Consider the following 21010-nt stretch of genomic DNA (forward strand, 5'->3'; position numbering starts at 1 on the left):
TTTCTGATACCCCACCTAGCCCACCCTGTTTCATGGGTGACCCGGTTTGAAAGGATGTATGTCCCCTAGAAAAGCCCTGTTTTAATCTGAGTCCCATTTTTCAGCCGTTTCTTCTAATCCCTATTTGGTACTATATGTTTGAAACTTTAATTAGATCATCTCCCTGGAAATGTGACTCAATCAAGAGTGGTTGTTAAACTGGATTAGGTGGAGACGTGTCTCTACCCGTTCTACGTGGGTCTTGATTACTTTACTGGGATCTTATAAAAGAGGAAACACTGGAGAAAGAAGGAGATTCAGAGAGAGCAGAGAACGCTGCAGCACCATGAAGCAGAGAGAGTCCACCAGCCAACGAGCGACCTTTGGGGTTGAAGAAGGAAAATGCCTCCCAGGGAGCTGGAGAGAAAGCCAGCAGATGGCGCCGTGTTCACCACACGCCCTTCCAGCCGAGAGAGAAACCCTGAACTTCATCGGCCTTCTTGAACCAAAGTATCTTTCCCTGGTTGCCTTAGATTGGACATTTCTATAGACTTGCTTTAATTGGGATATTCCCACAGCCTAAGAACTGTTAACTAGCAACTTATTAAATTCCCCCTTGTTAAAGCCGTTGAGTTTCTGGTGTGCTGCATTCCAGCAGCTAGCAAACTAGAACAACCCAAGGCTCCCCGGGGCTCCTCCCTGCCTGACTTCCTTGTATTGTTCCTGAGTCTTTCCTTACACTTGTCTCAGTTCAGTGAGAGCCCCAGAAACACAGGAGCTGGGCCAGCACCAGGCATCCAGGAGATGCCTGAGAAACAGCAGTTCAGTAAGAGAAGGAGGGAAGGGGTGGCACAGCCCGGGCTTTCAAGAATGTGAATTGCCCTCCATGCCTCTCACCGTCTGGGAACACGATCCTTACAAAGGACACATAAACCTGGGGGGACGGCGTACAGCTGCTCTTCGTTTCTTCTCTGGTGCTCTGAGTTTTTCAAATAAGCATGTATTGTTTTTGTAATAAAAACACTTAGTTTTTAAAATATTTCAAATCCTTTGAACAGAGTCATTCGACAAGGCAGTGGAGAGGCAGATTTGGTGGTGAGTCTTCTGAAGCCCAAAGTGAGCCCTTCCTTTCTCTCTACCTCACAGCCTCCTCTGCCCCGCTGCAGCACCCGCAGTCCTGGGGGGCAGGTGGTGGAGGAAGTAAGGAAGGGTGTGGGCTTGGAGTCACACAGACCTGGGTTCCAGTCCCCACCCCTCCATTGCCTTTCTGGGTGACCCTGAATAGGATGCTAAACATCCCTGGGCCTCAGTTTCCCCTCTGGTAAGATGGAGTAATGACAGCGCTTCCTGGGTTGTTGTGGGGGTTGTTGATTCATTGATCGCCTGCACTGCTCACTGAGACATGCACAAAGCTCCTCTGAAGGCTGGTTTCCTCCCCTGCCTCCTGCTAGTGTACAGTTCTGAGGCCAAGAAAATGTCCCAGTTACAGCAGGTCTATAGAAATGTCCAATCACAGGCATCCAGGGAAAGACACCTGGGTTCAAGAAGGCTGATGAAGTTCAGGGTTTCTCTCTCAAGTGGAAGGGCACATGGCGAACACGGTCAGGGTTCCTCTCCCAGCTGGAAGGGCACATGGCGAACACAGCATCATCTGCTAGCTTCTTCTCCTGGCTTCCTGTTTCATGAAGCTTCCCGGGAGGCATTTTCCTTGTTCATCTCCCAAGGTTGCTGGCTGGTAGACTGTTTCGTGGTGCTGCAGCATTCTCTCCTCTCTCCGAATCTCTTTCATTCTCCAAAATGTTTCCTCTTTTATAGGACTCCAGTAACTTATCAAGCCCCACCCAAATGGGTGGAGACATGTCGTCACCTAATCCAGTTTAACAACCACTCTTGATTAAATCACATTTCCAGGGAGATGATCTAATTACAGTTTCAAACATACAATACCGAATAGGGATTAGAAGAAACGGCTGTCTTTACAAAATGGGATTAGGATTAAAACATGGCTTTTCTAGGGGACATGCATTATTTTAAACCAGCTCAGTGTCATCAATTGCCTGCACTGCTGACTGAGACATGCCCAAAGCTCCTCTAAAGGCTGGTTTCCTCCCCTCCCTCCCGCCAGGCGCCCCTGCCCACACACCTACAGACCCACGCCTCACCAGGCTTCATTCCCTGGGACTCCCCATCGTTTCACCTGCCTCACACCCCCCAGGTGTGGATGGAGATGGAGGTTGCATCACCCAGTGACAGCCACTCCACATTTGGCGTGAGGGCCTGGCAGGGGCATTCTGTGCTCTAATGAAAGTGCCTCTGGGTGGCCACACTGCCCCCCTCCCACAGCAGGGATCCCCCCACACCCAGGCCTGCCTCCACTTCCCTTGCAGGCCTGGGTGGCTCAGTGCAACGGCTACAGGCCCAACCTAGGGTACACCCAGTCGGGGCCAAGCTCTGGATTCTAGGCAGCGGCTCAGAGGGTGGGGACAGAAGCACGCCCGCCATCACCCGGGTGTGCACACCCACTCTCACCTGTTGCCGTCAATCATCCCTCACACCACTCCAGCTTCCCAGGCCTCTTATTTGAGATTCGTCTGTGGTACACAGAATACTGCCTCCCCCAAAGAGTGTTCGCATTATGCATGCACAGCCCCTGGGCATATACTGTATCACATGGCCAGGGGGAATTGCAGCTGCAGGTGGAAGGAAGGCTGCTAGTCAACTGAACTTAAAATGAGATTCTTCCTGGTTTATATGGCTGAGTCCAGTGTGAGGGTCCTTAAAAGTGGAAGGGGTAAGAGGAGAGATCAGAGTCATAGAGAGATTTGAAGATATTATGCTGGGTCCTTTAAAGATGGAGGAAGGGGCCACAAGCCAGGAAATGTGTGCAGCTTCTGCCAACTGGAAAACAAAGAAAACAGATTCTCCCGAGATCCTCCAGAAGGAACACAGTCGTACTGACCGCTTGACACTTATTTCCAACTCCTGACTTCCAGAACTGTAAGACAATAAATTTGTATTGTTTTCAACCACTATGTTTGTGCTAATTTGTTATCGCAGCAATAGGTAACTAACATCCCCCCTCATTTTCTAGCCCAAGCTGTTCAGAAAGGCTTTGGTCACCAAACCTTCCATGTGTATTTCCCTTTGCAGTTTACAAAGTCCATATTACAGCCTCCATCTTCAGTGAGCATCCTCACCGACCGGTAGGCATGCGCTCCCTCTCCAGCGCCATGCCCCCCACGCCCCCTCCTCCCATTCTCCAGGACTCAGACTTCCCCCTGCCTCCAGCTCCCTTCCCCAGCCCTCCCCCCTGGAGCTCTGTCTCCACGAACCTGGCATCTGGGGCCCCACAGGCTTCTCTTGTCCCCGGGCACCTGCCTTGCTAGGTGTTCCAGTGAGTAAGTGGTGGTCCCAGCTTACAGGGACCTCCCAGACCCTCTCTGGAGCCTCATCGGTGCCCAGAACAGCTGCCTTGGTCACCATGTACTCATCCAATACTTACTGAGCACCTACTATGTGCCCAGAGCTGGAAACACAGCAAGGACCAAGCAAGCCAATCCCTGCCATCACGGAGCTCACATTCTTGAGGGAAGGCAGACAAGAAATGAATACTGTGATTTCAGATAGTGAAGAAGAAATAAAGCAGAGAAAGGGGATAGAAAGGGGCAGGATTAGGCTTGGGGTTGGCAGCAATAATAAAAGGGAAGAGGGCTGCTTTTCTGTTTCTATTGACACCAGCTAAATGAACTCGCTTTGACCAGTTCCCCACTCTATGGTAGGTGCTGTGCTGAGCCCTTGGCATCTCTCATCCCGTTTAATTCTCCCAACAATCCTATGATGCCAACATGCCAATTTATAGTTGAGGAAGCTGAAGTTCAGAGAGGTAAAGTGACTTACCCAAAGCCACACAGCCAGGAACTAATAGCCCCAAGATTCAAACCCAGACCAGTCTGAGGTGAAGGCTCTTCCCTCAGCAACAGCTGCCACCCTTTAAAACACAGACTGTGTTTTCTGAGGACGCACACTCAAGTAAGGGAGACAGACACATCACAGAATACCTCCACACCAGGCTGATGCAGTATTAGAGGTGGATGCCATACACAGCAGAAGGGAGAAGGGACGTGTGAATTATCAATGAGCAGGGGTGGTGGGGAGGAGGGCAGGCGGAAAGCCTCAACAGTATTTGCTGCAGAATACTCAACAGTTACAGCGAGCTGTCATCTGCATCTGCAGAGGTGGAACGCTGGGTAGGCTCCTTCTTTGGGGAGGCTCTATCTTGAGGGGAGAGGAAATAGTCATCTCTCCAGACCAGAAAAAGCCAGCAAGGTGCCAGGACAATTTCATGGGGGAGAGAATAATCTTTTCAACAAATGGTGCTAGGACAACTGGATATCTACATGCAAAAGAATGAATGTGGATCCCTACCTCACGTCACACACAAAAGTTAACTCAAAATGGTTCACAGACCTAAACGTAAGAGCTAATACTATAACATTCATAGACAGAAATATAGGAGTAAATCTTCCTGACCTAAGGCTAGGGAAAGCATCATTAGATATGAGACCAAAAGCACCAGTGACAAAAAATAAAAAGAATAAGCTGGATTCCATCAAAATTTAAAAACTTGGAGCTTCAAAGGAACCACCAAGAGAATGAAAAGACAACTCACAGAATGGGAGAAGATATTGGCAAATCACATATCTCTTCAGGAACTTGTACCTACAATATATAAAGAACCCTTACAACTCAATAATAAAAAGACAAACAACTCAATTTTTAAACTGAAGAAAGTATCTGAATAGCCATTTCTCAAAAGAAGATACACAAATGGCCCATAAAAATATGAAAAGATGCTCAATATCATTAGTCATTAGGGAAATGCAAGTCAAACCCACAGTGTAATACCACTTAGCACCCAGTAGGATGGTTATAGTCTAAAAGACAGACAATAACAAGTGTTGGCAAGGATGTGGGAAATTAGAGCCCTCACACGCTGCCAGTAAATGTAAAATTGTGCAGCTTCTTCAGAAAATAGTCTGACAGTTCCTCACAAGGTTAAACATAAAGTTACCAATTACCCAGCAACCCCACACCTAGATATAGACCTTAAAGAAATGAAATCGAAGCCTGAGTCGCCTTGCCTGAGTCTGTGTGGAAGGTGGGAGTCCCAAGATCTCCTAAGCATCAGTAGAGAGCAGAGATCCTCCCACTCTTGGGTGATCAGCATGGCCCCTGGACCCCAGGGACGCAGTCACTGTGGCCAGAAGTCAGTTTGGACCTGAGCTTACAGCCTTGGCTCTCAGATCCTACTCCGCAAACATACTGAGCACCTACTATGTGCCAAGCCCTGTTCTAGGTCCTGGGAATAGAATACCCCAGTGAATAAAACATTCCAGTGGCCAGCCACAGACACCCACAAACAGATAATTCACCAGGAAATACTAGCAGTGAACAATCCACTGATGAAAATAGCAGCGGTGAAACAGAGAGGGATGAGGGACCCCGCAGGTAGAGGACTTAGGGGAGCTACATGTGGTGTCAAGAAGCGGCCTCTGGGGAGGAGCTGGGAGGGGAGAAATCCAGACAGCCTGTTCTGTGGGGCAGAAGCCTCTGTGCGCAAGTGCATTTTCTTGGTGTGTTACCTGGTGTTGACAGGAAATTTCTAAGTGCTCATGGGGTCTCCCCGTGCTGAAGGGACCTAGGACAGCTGGGATGTGAGGGGAAATCTCAAGCCAGCAGGAGCTGCTCACCCACCCTCTTTCCCGAATATCTCTGCTCAGATATCGTGAGCTTCTATGTAAGGTCGGGGTGAGACGGTCTGAGGGGCCCGGTCCCTCCTCAAGCCCTCCCTACCTAACCTGCACCCCCAGGTGCACAGAGGGCCCCAGGATGGCCAGACCGTCGGCACTTCCAAGGCCTTCAGCGACCTCCAGCTTAAGCGGCCCGCACCCAAGCAGGACTCCCCACCCGCACCCCGGTTCCCCGGCCCAGCCCTCGCAAAGAAAGACACTCGTGAGCTGGGGCTGCGCTCGCTGGGCCCTTTGGGCCTCCGGGTCCATCCTTCACACCCGCAAAGTCCATGACAGCGTGCCCATCCCACAGATGAAGAAGCTGAGGCCAAGTCAAGTCCGCTGTCACTCAAGTGGTCAGCAGAAGGGCAGATCCGTGCAGGACAAAGCCGCCACGCTGCCCCTGCCCCCTCCTTTTGGTGGCTCTCGGGCAGCGGGGCGTCCCCTGCAGGTCCCGCCTCTGGACGCCGGCAGCTGAGCTGGGCGACCTCCAGCAAGTCCCGGCCCTCCCCGGGTCCAGGGCTCGGGGCTGCAGCGGGAGGGAGGGGCCGGCCGCTCTGAGCAGCGCGCGGGCGGGTGACCGCCGCCTCCCCGGCGACACCTGTGCTCTCGGGGCCCCGCCCAGCCGCCCCGCTCGCTCGCTTCAGCCCGGCCGCCGCTCCCCGCTCGGCTCTATCTGGCCGTGGGATTAATATCCAGATATTAAGTAAACAATAAATTAGCAAAAACTACAAGAAAATTTTACAGCCCTTTGCATTTGGCAATCATTGAGTGTTAATTAGAAATTCATTACAATTAAAACCCTGCCTAAACAGGGCCTGCGCGCCTTAATTACATCTGATTTTTAATTCAGAATACGTGTTTACACAGTAAGCGCTACGTACCCCATGATTATCCCCAATCCTCTTTATACTGTACTAATTATGTAAATTAAACCTAATTAACTGACGAAAACTGCCGTTAATTCAACTGGTAAAAGATATGTGCAGGCGGAGGAGGCGCGGCCGCCCAGCCCCAGCCGGAATGGGCGCCCGGGGCCGGCAGCGTGGACGCGACGCCGGGGGCCGAGAGGCAGCGCAGCCCAGCCGGGGGTGGCGGGAGCACTCGAGGCGGATCCCGGATCCAGAGACCAGAGTCGAGCCCCGAGATCCCTGGTGCCAGCGGACAGAGGATGGAAGAAAGAGCAGCGCGCTCCCGGGCCCGGGAAGGCCGAGGGCGTCGACCTTTGTGGTCTCCCCTGGCTCTGAACAAGGCCGCAGGACGCAGCGTCCCCACCTGGGAAGAGGGGCCTCACCCTCCTCACCCCGAGCCCGGGTTCAAGTCTCAGCTCCGCCCTTCACTGGCGGCCTGAGCCTGGAGCAAGTGACCTGGCTTTGCCGGGCGTCAGTTTCCCGAGCACCGAGCGCCGCGACCGCGATAATGAAAGCGCCTGCTCAATGCGCTGCGCAGCACACGCCCATAGGAACCCGGGGACCTGGGCGGGTGGGCCTCCACTGCCTGACCCTCAGTTTGCTGCCTGTAAAATGGGGATTAATGATTCCCTACCGGATCCCAGGGCCGCTGTGAGAATCGGCACTGCCAACTGTGAAGGGTCTGAGGTGACTTTGGCCCGGAGCAGAGAGAGAGCCCCCATCCCAAACCCCAGGATCTGTTCCCCAAAACCACCACCCCGCGAGCGAGCCTGGCGCCTCTCCAGCCTGTCTTCACGCTCCTTCCATCTTCCTCCAGCTCAGATCCCGGCCGGAGACTTGGGTAGGCCCCCCGGCTTCGGGCCCGGGCGCGGGGAGCTGTCCGCCCCTCAGTGCTGAATGGGGTCACAGAGGCGAACCTGCGCGGCCCCTGGTGCGGTAACCCTGGGAGGGAGCCTTTGTCCGAGCGGTCTCCGGGCCCCGCGGCCGGGCTGCCGGGAACTCCGTAGAGGCCAGCCCCGGAGGCGTTGGAGGTCCCAGTAGTTCAATAGAAGCAGGACAGGCAGCCTGGCCCAGGGGACACTGCTTATCCTCCTTCCATTCCCACCTCCTCACCCCGGGGGCGTCCTGGCTCCGAGATTGTTGTCATCACCACACCGAAGTCTGTGATGCCTTTAAAAAATCATTAGGAGGCGAAGAATAATTACCGATCGGTATTGTAATTATGGGGGTGGGGGGCCTGGACCTAGAAAGGAGGAACCGGCTGGCGGGGATAGGGGGAGGCTCTAGGACTGGGACGTTAAACAGATTCCCGTTGAACCTAGAGATGCTGGGGGGCAAAGAGATAGAGTTAGAACAGGACAGAGTAAAGCCTGGGGACAACTCACATGGGAGGGCCAAAGGCTGAGAAAGAGGGGCTGAGCCGGCTGTAGGACTCATCTGAAAGGAAAAAGGGAAAGGCAGGAAGAGACGAGAGAGAAAAAGGAACTGGGGGAAGTGAGAGAGCAAGAGTACTGGCAGAGGAGACCTTGTCTCCAAATCGAGGGGCGTTTCCAAGCCTTGGAAAACAAGTCAGTCTGGGTGAGGGAAAAGAGGGCAAACGAGTCCCCAGGCCGGGCCTGGCCGTCCCTTCCTTCCCAAGGCTGGGCCTGAGAGAGCGAGTTGACCCTCCAGAGGCCTTTCCCGGGTTCCTGGGAACTAGAGGAGAGGGGAAAAGACAGAGGGAGACGTGGAGGAGAAGGGGAGACGGAGAAGAGACAAGCCCCGGAGGAGCCGTAACGCAGGAGGGGAGAGGGCCGGGAACCCTGAACTAAAGGGAAAACGAGGGGGCGGGGGCGAGGGCGACCCGGAGCCGCTGGCCGCGGAAGATTTATGGCGCCGCTCGCGTTCCAAGGACGGGCTGGAACCGCTGCTGCCGCCGCCAGTAGCCACGTAGCCGCTGAGCCCCTTACCCGGGCCGCCCGCCGTGCCCCAGGCCATCCCTGCCATTATTAACTTCTGTTTGATTAGGGTAATTGTTCAAACTTGTGCCGGACAGTATGATTAATTACAGTTTAATTAACGTGTCCATTAAGGACACTTAATGCCACGGGGGAGGGGGGAGGAGCAGCGGCCAAGGGGGCCAGGGGGGCGGGCAAGGAGGGAGGGGTTGCATCTAGCAACTCAAATGAAAAAGTAGAGGCCGAGATTGAGAGAGGGAGGGAGAAATCAAGGACCCAAAATGTAGCAGGGGACGAGAATGGATAAGACTGAGAATCCCGTAGAGGATGAGGATGGGAGACGGCTGGAGAGAAGTGGAGCTCTTGGAAAGCGAATGTGTCGATGGGGGTCTGCAGCTCCACCGAGGGAAACTGAGTTAGAAAGGTTGACAGAGCAGGGGTTGACCCCCAGTCTCTCCCAGCTAAGACTTGAGTCGTGCCCTGGGAGGGCGGTAATGGGGGAAGCACCCAGGGTGGGAGAGGGGTGCAAACCCAGTTCCTGAGCACCCTGTCTAGTGGAGGAGGCGGCCGGGCGCCCCTCCCTAGGCCGGAGCTCTTCTGACCCAAGTCAGGAGCAGTGCAGGAGGCGACATTGCCGCTTCGCAGCTGCCATCCTCGGTGCCCCCACCCTGTCCCTGCCCCGGCCGCTGGTAAAACGATCGGCTCCCCAGGGCCACTCTTAACTCAGCCGCCTTGCCCCCGCCTGTGGGCCGAAGGTGCGGTATCCACCCCACCCCCCCGCGACCCTTCTCTCTGCGCATCCTCGACCCTTCACCCGGCCCAGGGCCGGCCGGTTCCTGGTTCCTCGGCGGGGAGCGCAGGGCCCTCCCCACTTCGTTCTTAAGGCCAAACTTTGCGGCCCGGTCCCTCCCCCCTCTCCTGGACCCTCAGGCGAGCGCGGGGCGCAGGTGCAGGACGCGGGACGCAGGTGTGCGGCCGCTTACCTGGGGCGCGCAGGCCTGGGGGCGGCGGGGAGGCGGCGGGCGCAGCGCGTGGCCCGCGGGCGGGCGGACCCTGGGAGGGCGCGAGTGGCTGCGCGAGCGGTGGGTGTGGCGCCCCGATTCGCAGCTGTCAGGCGCGCCCGCCCCGCACCGGCCTTGCCACTCGAGCTGTGACCGCGCCGTGCCCGCCTCCGCGCAATGCGCTCCAGGCTTCGATCCCCGCTCGGGGCCCGTCCCGGGCCTCGGGGGCAGCGGCGCAGGACACACGTCCCGGCGCCCCGGGCCCCCGCTCCCGGCGCCTGCTGAGAGCGGACGCCGCGCGGGAGGGGCGCGGGAGGCCGCGGGTGTGAGCGAGGGGAGCCCGGGAGCGCGGCTGTGCGCGCGCGCGGGGAGGGGCCGCGCCGTCACCCGGAGAGCCCGGCGGATCCCGGACTCCCTCCCGCTGCTCCGCCCGCCGCGCACCTCCGCTCGCCCGGCTCCAGCCGCCGCCGCCGCAAGGTGAGTACGCGCGTCCGGCTGCCCCGCGCCCCAGCGCCCGGCGCCTAATGGCTTTTTTCGTTTAGTTCCGAATTGGGTTCTTGTGGCTGTTTTTATTATTGTACCTAACGGGTCCACCGCCTCACTCCCGCCACCGGCCGCCTCCCGCCTCAGCGCCCTCCCCAAGCCCACCCCTCAAACCCCGGAAGCCAACGAGGGTTTCCCCAGGTTTTCCTTGTCGCTGCGCGCGGCCCTTTCCCCGGGCTTTCCATTCTGGCCCCCGAAATTATGTTCCTATCCCAGCGCTCCCCATCTCCTGGCACTGGGGCCCGGGGTCCCTCCTGCCACTCAGGTAAACCGCGCGTGGACTGGGGGTCTTCGGCTCGGGGAGGACGCGCCCGGCTCGGGCTCTCTCTTCATTGCATGCGGGCCGGGCACACTCGCAGATTTGGGGAACCCAAGAAATCGTCATTTCCCAGAGCCACGCGCCCCCAGCACCTCCCCAGCTCTTCTGAGGGCCCCATAGAAGGGCGCAGAGCTTCTCTTGTTGTTGACCCCTCAGCTGGGGAGTTAGGACAGTTCCTTTGCCTCCTAAAATATTACGAGGGACTTCAGCACGAAGGGAGGGGTCAACTTGTTTCAATTTGATCCGCGGAGATAAAGATGAAACAGATAACAGATAAATAGCTTGATATTTGAAGAAGGTATGAAGACAGATGGTAGAAAGAGGAGCGCGCTGGAGGAGACAGACAGCTCGAGGACAGATAAGAACGACAGATGAGGGCCATCAGACAAACAGAGAAGGGGGAGGGAAAGAAAGAAGACAGACGGAGGTCTCCCCGCGAAAGGCTTTTGAACTCGGATTCCTTACCCCCCCTTGCGAAGCCTCCTAAAAAATAGATTTGCCTTTCCTTCGGAGTTTAGGGGTCGGGGTCCCCAGGGTTGGTTTGCCTGGGCTGCTGGAGCGCCTGAAGCCCTGGGCCAAGTTGGAGCTTTCAGGGTTGGAGGACACGTGGCTGGGCCGAGCGACCTAGAAGGGCCCAAGCATCAGTCCCCGCGTTCCCCCCGCTGCTGAGGTTCCCAGACTCAGGCAGAGAGCAAAGCTGGGTACCGGCAGCAACTTTTGTGCCTGAAGTCTTGAAGTGGCTTCGGAGACTGGCCAGGGTTCCTCCCAGCCCACGTGAGCCGGGACAGTGGGACATAGAGGGTGCTCAGAGAGGAAACGTCCCCAAATGAAGAAGTCCAGAGTCCCAGGTCTGTGCTTGGCCTGACCGGGAAGGTATATCTGAGGAAGAAGAAGAGGAAAACTCAGGAACTGGCCAATGGAAGCCAAGGAGACGCGACCCCCAAGAAACTTCCTTAAGAACCTCTCTGTCCCACACGCTGGCCTTGATGGCCTGGAACGCAGCTAAAATTGCAGGAAGTGTGGATAGGAACTGCGTGACCCTGGTTTCACTGATGGCTGGAAATAAAAGGCTTTATATATCCAGCCGAAATCTTGCTGCGCAACGAACGCGGGGCGTGGGGTGTAGGAAGAGAAGCTTGGGTTTGTGGAAACCCGCGACGTTGTCCCCGGGATCCAGCTGGGCAAGGAGCTGAGCGCATTTCAGCACCGCGAACAGCGATTGCCTCCCCATTCAACCCCCGCCCCCGCGTCTACTCTCCCCGCGGCCTCCGTCCCCTCCCCCTCACGCTGTCTAAGAATAGGTAGTGACCGCCCCGCCCCCGCCTCTCAACCCCTCCTCACGCTGCCCCCGCCCGCTCGCGTGCATGCGCGACTGAGCAGAGGGGCGGCCGGTCCCCGAAGTCCGGGCTTCTGGACCCCGGCCGGCTGGGCGGGCTGCGAGGTGGCCAAAGGCGCACAGATCCCGGCGCCGTGAAGCCTGGATTCGGCAATGGCTTTGCTGTGTGGCCTTGGGCAAGTCACTCTCAGTCTCTGAGCCCCTCTGCCTCCCCAATCCGATTATGAGATTGGGTTCCTAACAGCCTGGGCATTCCTGGAGTCTCTATTACCTCTGTCCTCCCCCAAACCCCGGGGGCTTTTGTTCGGGCGCCAGCATGTGTCTGAATAACAAAAGGCACAGGTCCAGGAGGGCGAATGAGCTTGGACTCCCAACTGCCAAGTTTCCCCCGGCGCCCGGCTCGGCGCGCCCTGCTGGGCGGGCCCCAGCCGCGGCGGTTGCGCTGAAAATGGCTCAACTGCTCTCTGCTTTCTCTGTTTTGCAGGAGCGGCGGCATGGAGGCTCTCACCACTCAGCTGGGGCCGGGGCGCGAGGGCAACTCTTCGCCCAACTCGAAGCAGGAGCTGCAGCCTTACTCCGGCTCCAGCGCTCTCAAACCCAACCAGGTGGGAGAGACGTCGCTGTACGGGGTGCCTATCGTGTCGCTGGTCATAGACGGCCAGGAGCGCCTGTGCCTGGCGCAGATCTCCAACACACTCCTCAAGAACTACAGCTACAATGAGATCCATAACCGCCGTGTGGCCTTGGGCATCACGTGCGTGCAGTGCACGCCGGTGCAGCTGGAGATTCTGCGTCGGGCCGGGGCCATGCCCATCTCGTCGCGCCGTTGCGGCATGATCACCAAACGCGAGGCCGAGCGCCTGTGCAAATCGTTCCTGGGAGAGCACAAGCCACCCAAGCTGCCCGAGAACTTCGCCTTCGATGTGGTGCACGAGTGCGCGTGGGGCTCGCGTGGCAGTTTCATCCCTGCGCGTTACAACAGCTCGCGCGCCAAGTGCATCAAGTGCGGCTACTGCAGCATGTACTTCTCGCCAAACAAGTTCATCTTCCACTCGCACCGCACACCCGACGCCAAGTACACGCAGCCCGACGCCGCTAATTTCAACTCCTGGCGCCGGCATCTCAAACTCAGTGACAAATCGGCCACGGACGAGCTGAGCCACGCGTGGGAGGACGTCAAGGCCATGTTCAATGGCGGCACGCGCAAGCGGACTTTCTCGCTGCAGGGAAACGGCGGCGGCGGCGCTAACGGTGGGTCGGGTGGTCAGGGAAAGGGCGGCGCCGGTGGCGTCGGCCCGGGCGGCCCAGGCTGCGGCGCCGACATGGCCCCAGGCCCACCGCCCCACAAGAGCCTGCGCTGCGGAGAAGATGAGGCTGCGGGACCTCCCGGGCCGCCCCCTTCGCACCCACAGCGCGGTCTGGGCCTGGCGGCGGGAGCTGGCGGCTCCGCGGGACCCGGAGGGCCTGGTGCCGGCGCCGGCGTACGCAGCTACCCGGTGATCCCGGTGCCCAGCAAGGGCTTTGGCCTCCTGCAGAAGCTACCCCCGCCGCTCTTCCCGCATCCCTACAGCTTTCCCACGGCCTTCGGGCTCTGCCCCAAGAAGGACGACCCAGTGCTGAGCGCGGGCGAGCCCAAGGGCGGCCCAGGCGCTGGGAACGGCGGGGGCACGGGCGCTGGCGGGGGCGCGGGCGGCCCTGGAGCAGGCCACTTGCCCCCAGGGGCCGGGGCGGGCCCGGGAGGCGGCGCCATGTTCTGGGGACACCAGCCGTCCGGGGCAGCCAAGGACGCCGCGGCGGTGGCCGCCGCCGCCGCCGCCGCCACTGTGTACCCGACGTTCCCCATGTTCTGGCCGGCGGCAGGAAGCCTCCCGGTGCCGCCGTACCCCGCTGCACAGAGCCAGGCCAAGGCTGTGGCGGCCGCTGTAGCGGCGGCGGCGGCGGCAGCGGCGGTGGCAGCGGGCGGCGGCGGCCCGGAGCCCCTAGACGGTGTCGATCCGGCCAAGGAGGGAGGAGGCCTGGGCGCCGAGGAGCGCTGTCCCAGCGCGCTGTCCCGTGGACCACTGGACGAGGATGGCGCGGACGAAGGACTCCCGCCTCCCCTGGCGCCGCTCCCACCCCCGCCGCCGCCGCCGCCGGCGCGCAAAGGCTCCTACGTGTCGGCCTTTCGGCCCGTGGTCAAAGACGCCGAGAGCATCGCGAAGCTCTACGGCAGCGCCCGCGACGCGTACGGGGCGGGGCCGGCCCGAGGGCCCGGACCCGGCACCGGGGCTGGCGGCGGGTACGTGAGCCCGGACTTTCTGAGCGAGGGCAGTTCCAGCTACCACTCCGCCTCGCCTGATGTGGACACGGCAGACGAGCCCGAGGTGGACGTGGAATCCAACCGCTTCCCCGACGACGAGGGCGCTCAGGACGAGGCTGAGCCCGGAGCGCCTAGTGCGGGAGGCGGCACCGACAGCGACCCGCCCGCAGGGGCCCGGTCCACCACTTCCCCGGGCATCGACGGCCCCGTAGACTCTCCCGACGGCTGCAGTCCCGGTCCCCGGCGCCGCCTCGGGCCTCCTCCCGTTGGCCGACCGGCTTTTGGCGACCCGGCGACCGACGACGTGGTGCGAAGACCGGAGAGGAGCCCGCCAAGCGGCGGCTACGAGCTACGAGAGCCATGCGGGTCTCTGGGAGGCCCAGCGCCGGCCAAGGTGAGCCACCCCCGCCCCGCCCGTGGTGCCTCCCCGCATCTTCTCCCCGCAACCCCGGGGCAGGCACTGGCCGGTCGGGGAGCGGGGATTTTGTTCTGCGCGGGTGCTGGTGACCCGGGCTTCGCTGCTCGGAGCAGGCCCGGGCTCGGGCGCGCGGTGGAACTAGCCTCGCTGCCACTCTAGACTGCGGGTCCCGGAAGAACCCCGGGGCGAGCCCGAAGAACGTGTGTGTTGCGTTTTTGTTAGTGGGGGGAGGGAGGGGACAAGAAGAGACAGCCAGACACCCACAGACAGGAAGAGAGAAAATAAAAGGGTCTGGAGGAGGAGAGAGATGATCCAGAGAAAACCGTTCCGAGGCCGGGCCAGGGGCGCGCGCCCTGGATGCGGGGTCCGAGCCGGAAGGGGGGAGGGCACGCGCGGGGAAGGAGAGGAGAGGGCGGCCTGTACTTAGGCCGGGCCCCTGCCGGACAGGGTCCCCGGAACCTCCCTCTACCCTAACCTAAACGCGCAGTCCTCCCAGTCTGTACGGACTCCCGCCTTGGGAACCTCCGGGCTCGGTGGTGGAAGCTGACGAGATGGCATGCGGGGCGGGAGGCCGCAGCTGACACAGTGGTGGGGACCGCAGCAGAGCTCTTGGGTCGGCTGGGCCGTGACTTTGTGTGTGTGTGTGTGTGTGTGTGTGTGTGTGCGCGCGCGGGGGGGAGGGGATGGGGGTGCAGCTAGGCCGGAGTCGCTGGCCATTTTAAAGTGGGTGCGCACACCTGTACAATTCCATTCGATCCATTAAAACGAATCACTAACCGAGTGCGAAAGGCGTCATTTATGCCGGGGACCGGGCGCCGGCACCCGGGGGAGGGAAGATGCCGAAAAGGAGGCGGGCGCAGTGGCTGGGGGTGGGCTGGGGGGCGGCTTTGAAAGGGTCTTTGGCTAGGGACCCGCTTTGTGTTTCGGGAAATTTTCTCGCAAGCCTAATAATTTCCCTGAATCCACATTGGTGACGCGGACCCCTTAGGGCGCGCAAGGCTGTGCCGCGTGCGTCACGGCGGCCGCGGGCGCGCGGTGTCCCCCGGCGCGCCGAACACCGCCACCCCCTCGGCGTTCCCTGCCCCGCGCCGCGCGGATCCGGCCGCGGCCGAGCGCCTCCCTAACCGCCTGTCGTTTTTCGGCCGCCGCAGGTGTACGCGCCCGAGAGGGACGAGCATGTGAAGAGCGCGGCGGCGGCGCTGGTGCCCGCGGCCTCCTACCTCTGCGCCCCCGAGGCCCACGGTAACGCCGCCCCCACCCCACCCCGACGAGGTCGCCGGCCTGTGTGTTAGGGAACCTCAGGCAGAGGGTGGGGGACCCGAGCAAGCCGAAGGGAGACAAAAAAAGCGAGAAAAATGAGAGGGGGTTGGGGAAGAAAACTAACAGGAAACAGAAGCTAAGAGAAAACTCCAAACAACTTCCATCGCTTTAATTACTTAAAAAAAGAAGTCCTCTCCACCCGCAACTACACACACGTGCACATGTGTACACTGGGCTGTAATTTTTTTTTGCATGGGCAGGCACTGGGAGTCGAACCCGGGTCTCTGGCATGGCAGGCGAGAACTCTGCCACTGAGCCACCGTGGTCAGCCCCGGCTATAATCTTAAAAAAAAAAAAAAAAACTCACATCCCCTTCAAGTTCTCTCACTTGGTCAGCGTGTGATTTTGGCCTGGGGGTCCCCGGGACCAGGTTGGGTCGGGCCGGAGGACCCGCTCACTCTGCTGGGGCCACCCGAACCTCCAGGGTAGTAGCTGCGGCCGAGCGCAGGAGAGAGCCACGCACCAGCGCGCGGGACCCAGCTGCCTGCAGAACAGGCGCTGAGATCTGGTCAGTCCAGGCAGGCTAGGCCGCCTAGCCCGCCAGGAAGTCCCCCTACCCCACCCCACCCACGTCGTCCCCCGTTCTCGGCGGGAGCCGCGCGGGCCAACCTGGCCACTCCGCGCGCGCTCACGGTGCCCTAGTATCTACGCGCGATGTAGGTCGCTTGTCTCTGGTGGGCTCAGCTTCTTGTCTTGCTTTTTTCCGAGGGGCGGGGGGCGGGGGCGCGCAGCTCAGAGAGAAGCAGACTCGGGGAGGGGGGCGCGTGGGGAGTCCCCCAGCCCTAAGCCTGAAGACGCACGTCGGGGCGTACAGCCCGGGATCCGCCGCGGCCTGGATGTTTTGAATTAGGGCTTCGGCGCCCGGACAGCAGCAGCTTTGGCCATATCGAGGTCACGGTTTCTTTGCCTCTCCTTGAAATTCGGTTTATTGCCTTTAAGAGCCAGATAAGGAAGACAATCACTCGACCGCCGATGATTTGGAGACGAGGAAATCCTATCCAGACCAAAGGAGTATCTCCCAACCAAGTCCGGCAAATACGGACCGAGGTGAGACCTGGGCGCCCTCGCGCCCCGCCTCGGTCGGGAGCTGGCGCCGGGGACACCCAGGTTCTCGCGAAGCTGTGAGGAAGACATCCTCAGTCAAGCGTCAGGGGATCCTTCCAGGGTGGGCAGATGAATATTTAAATAACGTAGGCGAGATGCAGACCAGGTTTCTTGAGGTGCTACCTCCTTGGAGGGTTAGGGGCATCTCCAGGTAATGGGACGGGGGCAGGGCCTTAAAAGGAAATAAAAGGCACTCTCACTCACATAACACAGGTCAAAGGGCACTCCCTGCCCTAAAGTGGCCCAGAGTCCATCTTCCCTGGACCCACAACATGCGGTGAAAGGTCACTCTCTCACTCTTCCAAAATGATGGCTTGGAAGGTGGATAGTATTAGATGCTTGTAACTGTTTCTCCTAAAGGTAGAGGGTTTGGAGTGGGTCCCTGACTTGGTAAAATGCCCGGGAAGCTCAGCCCTCTCCTCCCAAGGCCTTTCCTAGGAGGGAACCTCCCTCTTACTAGCCCTTGTATCCCAGGCGAAGAAGGGCTCACCCTGGATGTCACAGGAACTCACCTAGTGGAGAAGGATATCGAGAACCTGGCCAGAGGTGAGGTTACATCTGTGACACGGGGTTACACTGGGCTCGAAGCCCAGAGATGGGCCCTGACTGCAGAGGGGGAGTTATTCCTTCTAGCGGGTGAGTGCGGGAAAGAGAACACTCTTGGGGGAATTGGCTTCCATTGAATGGAAAAGAGAAGCCCCTGGACACATCCTGGCTTGGGATGTGTGAGTGAGGGCAGGGGATGGAGGGAGAGAACCAACCCCCCAGAGGTTTATTGGAAGTTTGAGCTCCCCAAGGATTCCCTCCTTTCTGAGTAGCCCAGTGAGAAAAAAATGAGCAGTGATTCACAGGACTTGGTGCAGGTGAAAAACCTGACAGGACAATCAGGACAATCGGTGCCTGGGTCTCCCAAATTCACTGGAAAACTCAACAGCAAATTTGCAGGGAGGCATTTATTTAAGGAATGCATGAGAGAGTAATTTTTTCCCTGGAATTCGTGCATCATAGCCCTGCTACCACAAACCCCCAAGCCTAAATGGGGAGAGGATGGAGGCTTTTTTTTTTTTTTTTTTTTTTTTAATGCCGAGGTTTCTGCTCACCCTGCAAGGGTCTGGAGAGTGTGGTTTGGGGCACAGAAAGGACCTTGTCACTCCTTGGTGCCCCTCTGTCTCCCACTCTTGTATTTCCCCTGTGCCTGCTAGGAAAGGCTGTCGTAGAGGAGTCTCCCCAGGGGGAGAGCCCAGATACCAGTGTCCCCACCGTCTGGGCAGCTGCCTCCCCCACCTCAGGAGCAGGTTTCTGAGGGCATCAACTGGCCCTTCCACTCCCAGCTGCTCCCCCCACCCCAGCACAGGGATAGGCTCGGGAATGGGGGGAGGGGGGAGAAGGGCATTCATTGGTAATTCTCCCCTGTTACAGATTTGACAGGATATGCCATTAACTTCGAATTCACTGGTGCATTATTTGGGTGTTCTTAGCATGGATTTGGGGTGCAGGGACCTCCTTAGATCGTAGACAAGCTGTTGTATGTGCATTTTTTTTCTGGGGACAGGGTCCAAGGTCTCACAAGACACTGGGGACTACTTGCCTTGTATTTTTGAAAGGAGGGTCTGTCATTTGAAGGCAGAAATTGAGTATTCCAGGGCCAGCCTCTAAGATTAGGGAGTTAGGAACAATGCAGATAGACCCCACGCTGGGGAACGAATGGGTGCCTGGAGCCGGGGCCTAGATGTCCAATGCTCTGTGTCCAGGTTCTGTGATCCTGAATTTAATTCTTCCTGGGCAACCATCCCCCCAGCCCTGCTTGCTCCCGGAATCCTTTGGATGCAAACAGAAAAGCCAGATTGCGGAGAGCCTGTTCCTAGAATCCACAGGCCCCAGCCTCCCAAACCTCCCCCTCTGGGAGCTGTCTGCTGGGGAAGGTCCTTTGCACCTCCAGCTGCCCGCCCCTGGCTCACCTCCCACTTGTGCCCCCTTCACAGACGAATTGCAAAAACTGCTCCTGGAGCAAATGGAGCTCCGCAAGAAGCTAGAGCGCGAATTTCAGAGTCTCAAAGGTACCGTCTCCTCCCTCACCTGGCCTCACCGCGGAAGCTTCCTCCCACGTACCCCGAGCCTGCCCCGGGACCCCAGAGCCGGCAGCTGCCACAGCCGTAGCAGCCGAACTCTTCTCTGCCAGGGTTTCCAGCGAGGCCAAAGACGGCGGGGTGGGGGCTGGGGGTGAGGGAAGAGTTTGGGGGAAGAGTGGGGAAGCGGGGCCGGGGGCGGGGTCCGTGCGTACCAGCTCTCACTTAATCAATTTGCACAGATAATTTTCAGGATCAAATGAAGAGGGAATTGGCTTATCGAGAAGAAATGGTGCAACAGCTGCAAATTGTCAGAGGTAAGACGCGAGTTCAGGTGAGCGCACGCACTGGCGGTAACTGCCTCTCGTCTGGCAGGAGTCGCAATGTTGGCTCAGTCATTTGGATTTAAATGGAAGGTAATTTAACAATTATTTTTTTTATTTAATATCCTTTGTATACTCTGATTAGCCTCAGAATGGCAAGCGAGCCCAGCAAACGGCTTGCAGGCATCATTACAAGGAGTGATTGAACTTCTTATCGCGGCAATTTCCATGGTTTCTAAATTAAAAATCGAGGCGTAAAATTACCTGGGAAGTAATGCCTAAGTTTGCTTTAATTTTGGTTAGATCCGTCTGCCTTTAAGCGCCATCCCAGGCCATTTCCTCCCTCCGCCAGGCTGCAGTTTGGTGCGTCGGTGTCCCCCCTCCCCTCCCATCCCCCGGGAGTCGTTTATGCGCGGGTTGCGCCCAGGGCGTGGGGGTGAGGGGAGGGAGAGATGAGTCCTGGGTCGTGACCCCGGCGGGAGGGCGGCCGGCGTTTCCTCACCTACCCCTCCCCATGCCTTCTAGATACCCTGTGTAACGAACTCGATCAGGAGCGGAAGGCACGTTACGCTATCCAGCAGAAATTAAAAGGTGCGGAGAACCTGAACAAAGATAAGAGGGGTGATTGGTGCTGGCTGCGCCTGTGAATGAATGAATGAGTGAGTGAATGAATGATAGCGGGGCTAGTGAGCGGGTGAGCCCAGGGGCTGCATCAATCAGAAGCCTAGAGGAGGGAAGTGGGATTTGATTTCAACGGCGTAAGGATTCTAAAATGGTGGCATAGGGGAACAGAGGCTCTGGGCATGGGAAATCTACCTTCTAGTCCCAGCTCTGGTCTTGGGTACATCAGTCCCCTTTCCTGTGCCTCAGTTTCCTCCTCCGTAAAATGGGGTTATTGAACAAAAGCAGTGGTTCTGAACACGGGCCGAATCAGAATCTCTTTCCTACTCTCCTGCCTCCTCCTAATCCACCCCTGAGCCCGAGGAGGGTGGGCTAGGCTGTGTCAGCGGCGTGGGGTGGGAGAAGAGGGTTGGACAGTGCAGGCAAGGGCCGCGAAGCGCCCAACGTGGCTGGCGCGGCTGTCTCCCCAGAAGCCCACGATGCCCTGCACCACTTCTCCTGCAAGATGCTGACGCCCCGCCACTGCACCGGCAACTGCTCCTTCAAGCCCCCGCTCTTGCCCTAGGGCCGGCCCCGCCGCGCCCATGCGCCCTCAAGCCATGCTGCTCCCTTCTTGTAAATACCCGTGGCCCCGGCGGCCCAGAACGAGGAACAAGCCATTCGGACTGGACCGATGTAAATACGGCCGCCCGCCTTCCCGCCCTCCTCCGGGCGCCCTGGCCTCGCCCGACCCCCCTCCCGGGTGCCCCACCCCAGGGCCCCGGCTCCATTTCCAAGTGTAAATACCGCTTCGCCACACGGTGGAACTCCAGGGCATCAGACCTCAAGGGGTTAACTGGACCGAAGTGGGGAGGAACGCCCAAGAGGGCGCCTCTCCGCCCTCCCCAGTTGTACAGTTTCCGACCTGGGATTGTGAATATGATGTAGCAACTTCGCAGGCGCCGGCCCCGCGGCGCCCCCCGTCCCGCCCACTTCTGAAACTCCTGTTCCTAATGACAAAGTGGCTATGTGCAATGGATATAAACGTACTGTGAGTTTCTTGGT

At 58.6% G+C, this 21010-nt stretch overlaps 1 protein-coding gene across 1 annotated transcript; it reads left to right on the top strand.

The window, feature by feature from the left end:
• The first annotated feature begins 11968 nt into the window (after window positions 1–11968).
• Window positions 11969–20646, top strand: SKOR1 (SKI family transcriptional corepressor 1). The gene is given in 9 exon segments (XM_077128325.1): window positions 11969–12075; window positions 12300–14508; window positions 15684–15774; window positions 16792–16899; window positions 17431–17502; window positions 18939–19013; window positions 19265–19339; window positions 19871–19936; window positions 20437–20646. Coding segments are annotated over 9 exon segments (2898 nt in total). The 3' UTR covers window positions 20532–20646.
• Window positions 20647–21010: the final 364 nt, after the last annotated feature.

Source organism: Tamandua tetradactyla, chromosome 14 (assembly GCF_023851605.1).
Source record: "Tamandua tetradactyla isolate mTamTet1 chromosome 14, mTamTet1.pri, whole genome shotgun sequence".
In the NCBI taxonomy this organism is placed as follows: Eukaryota; Metazoa; Chordata; class Mammalia; order Pilosa; family Myrmecophagidae; genus Tamandua; species Tamandua tetradactyla.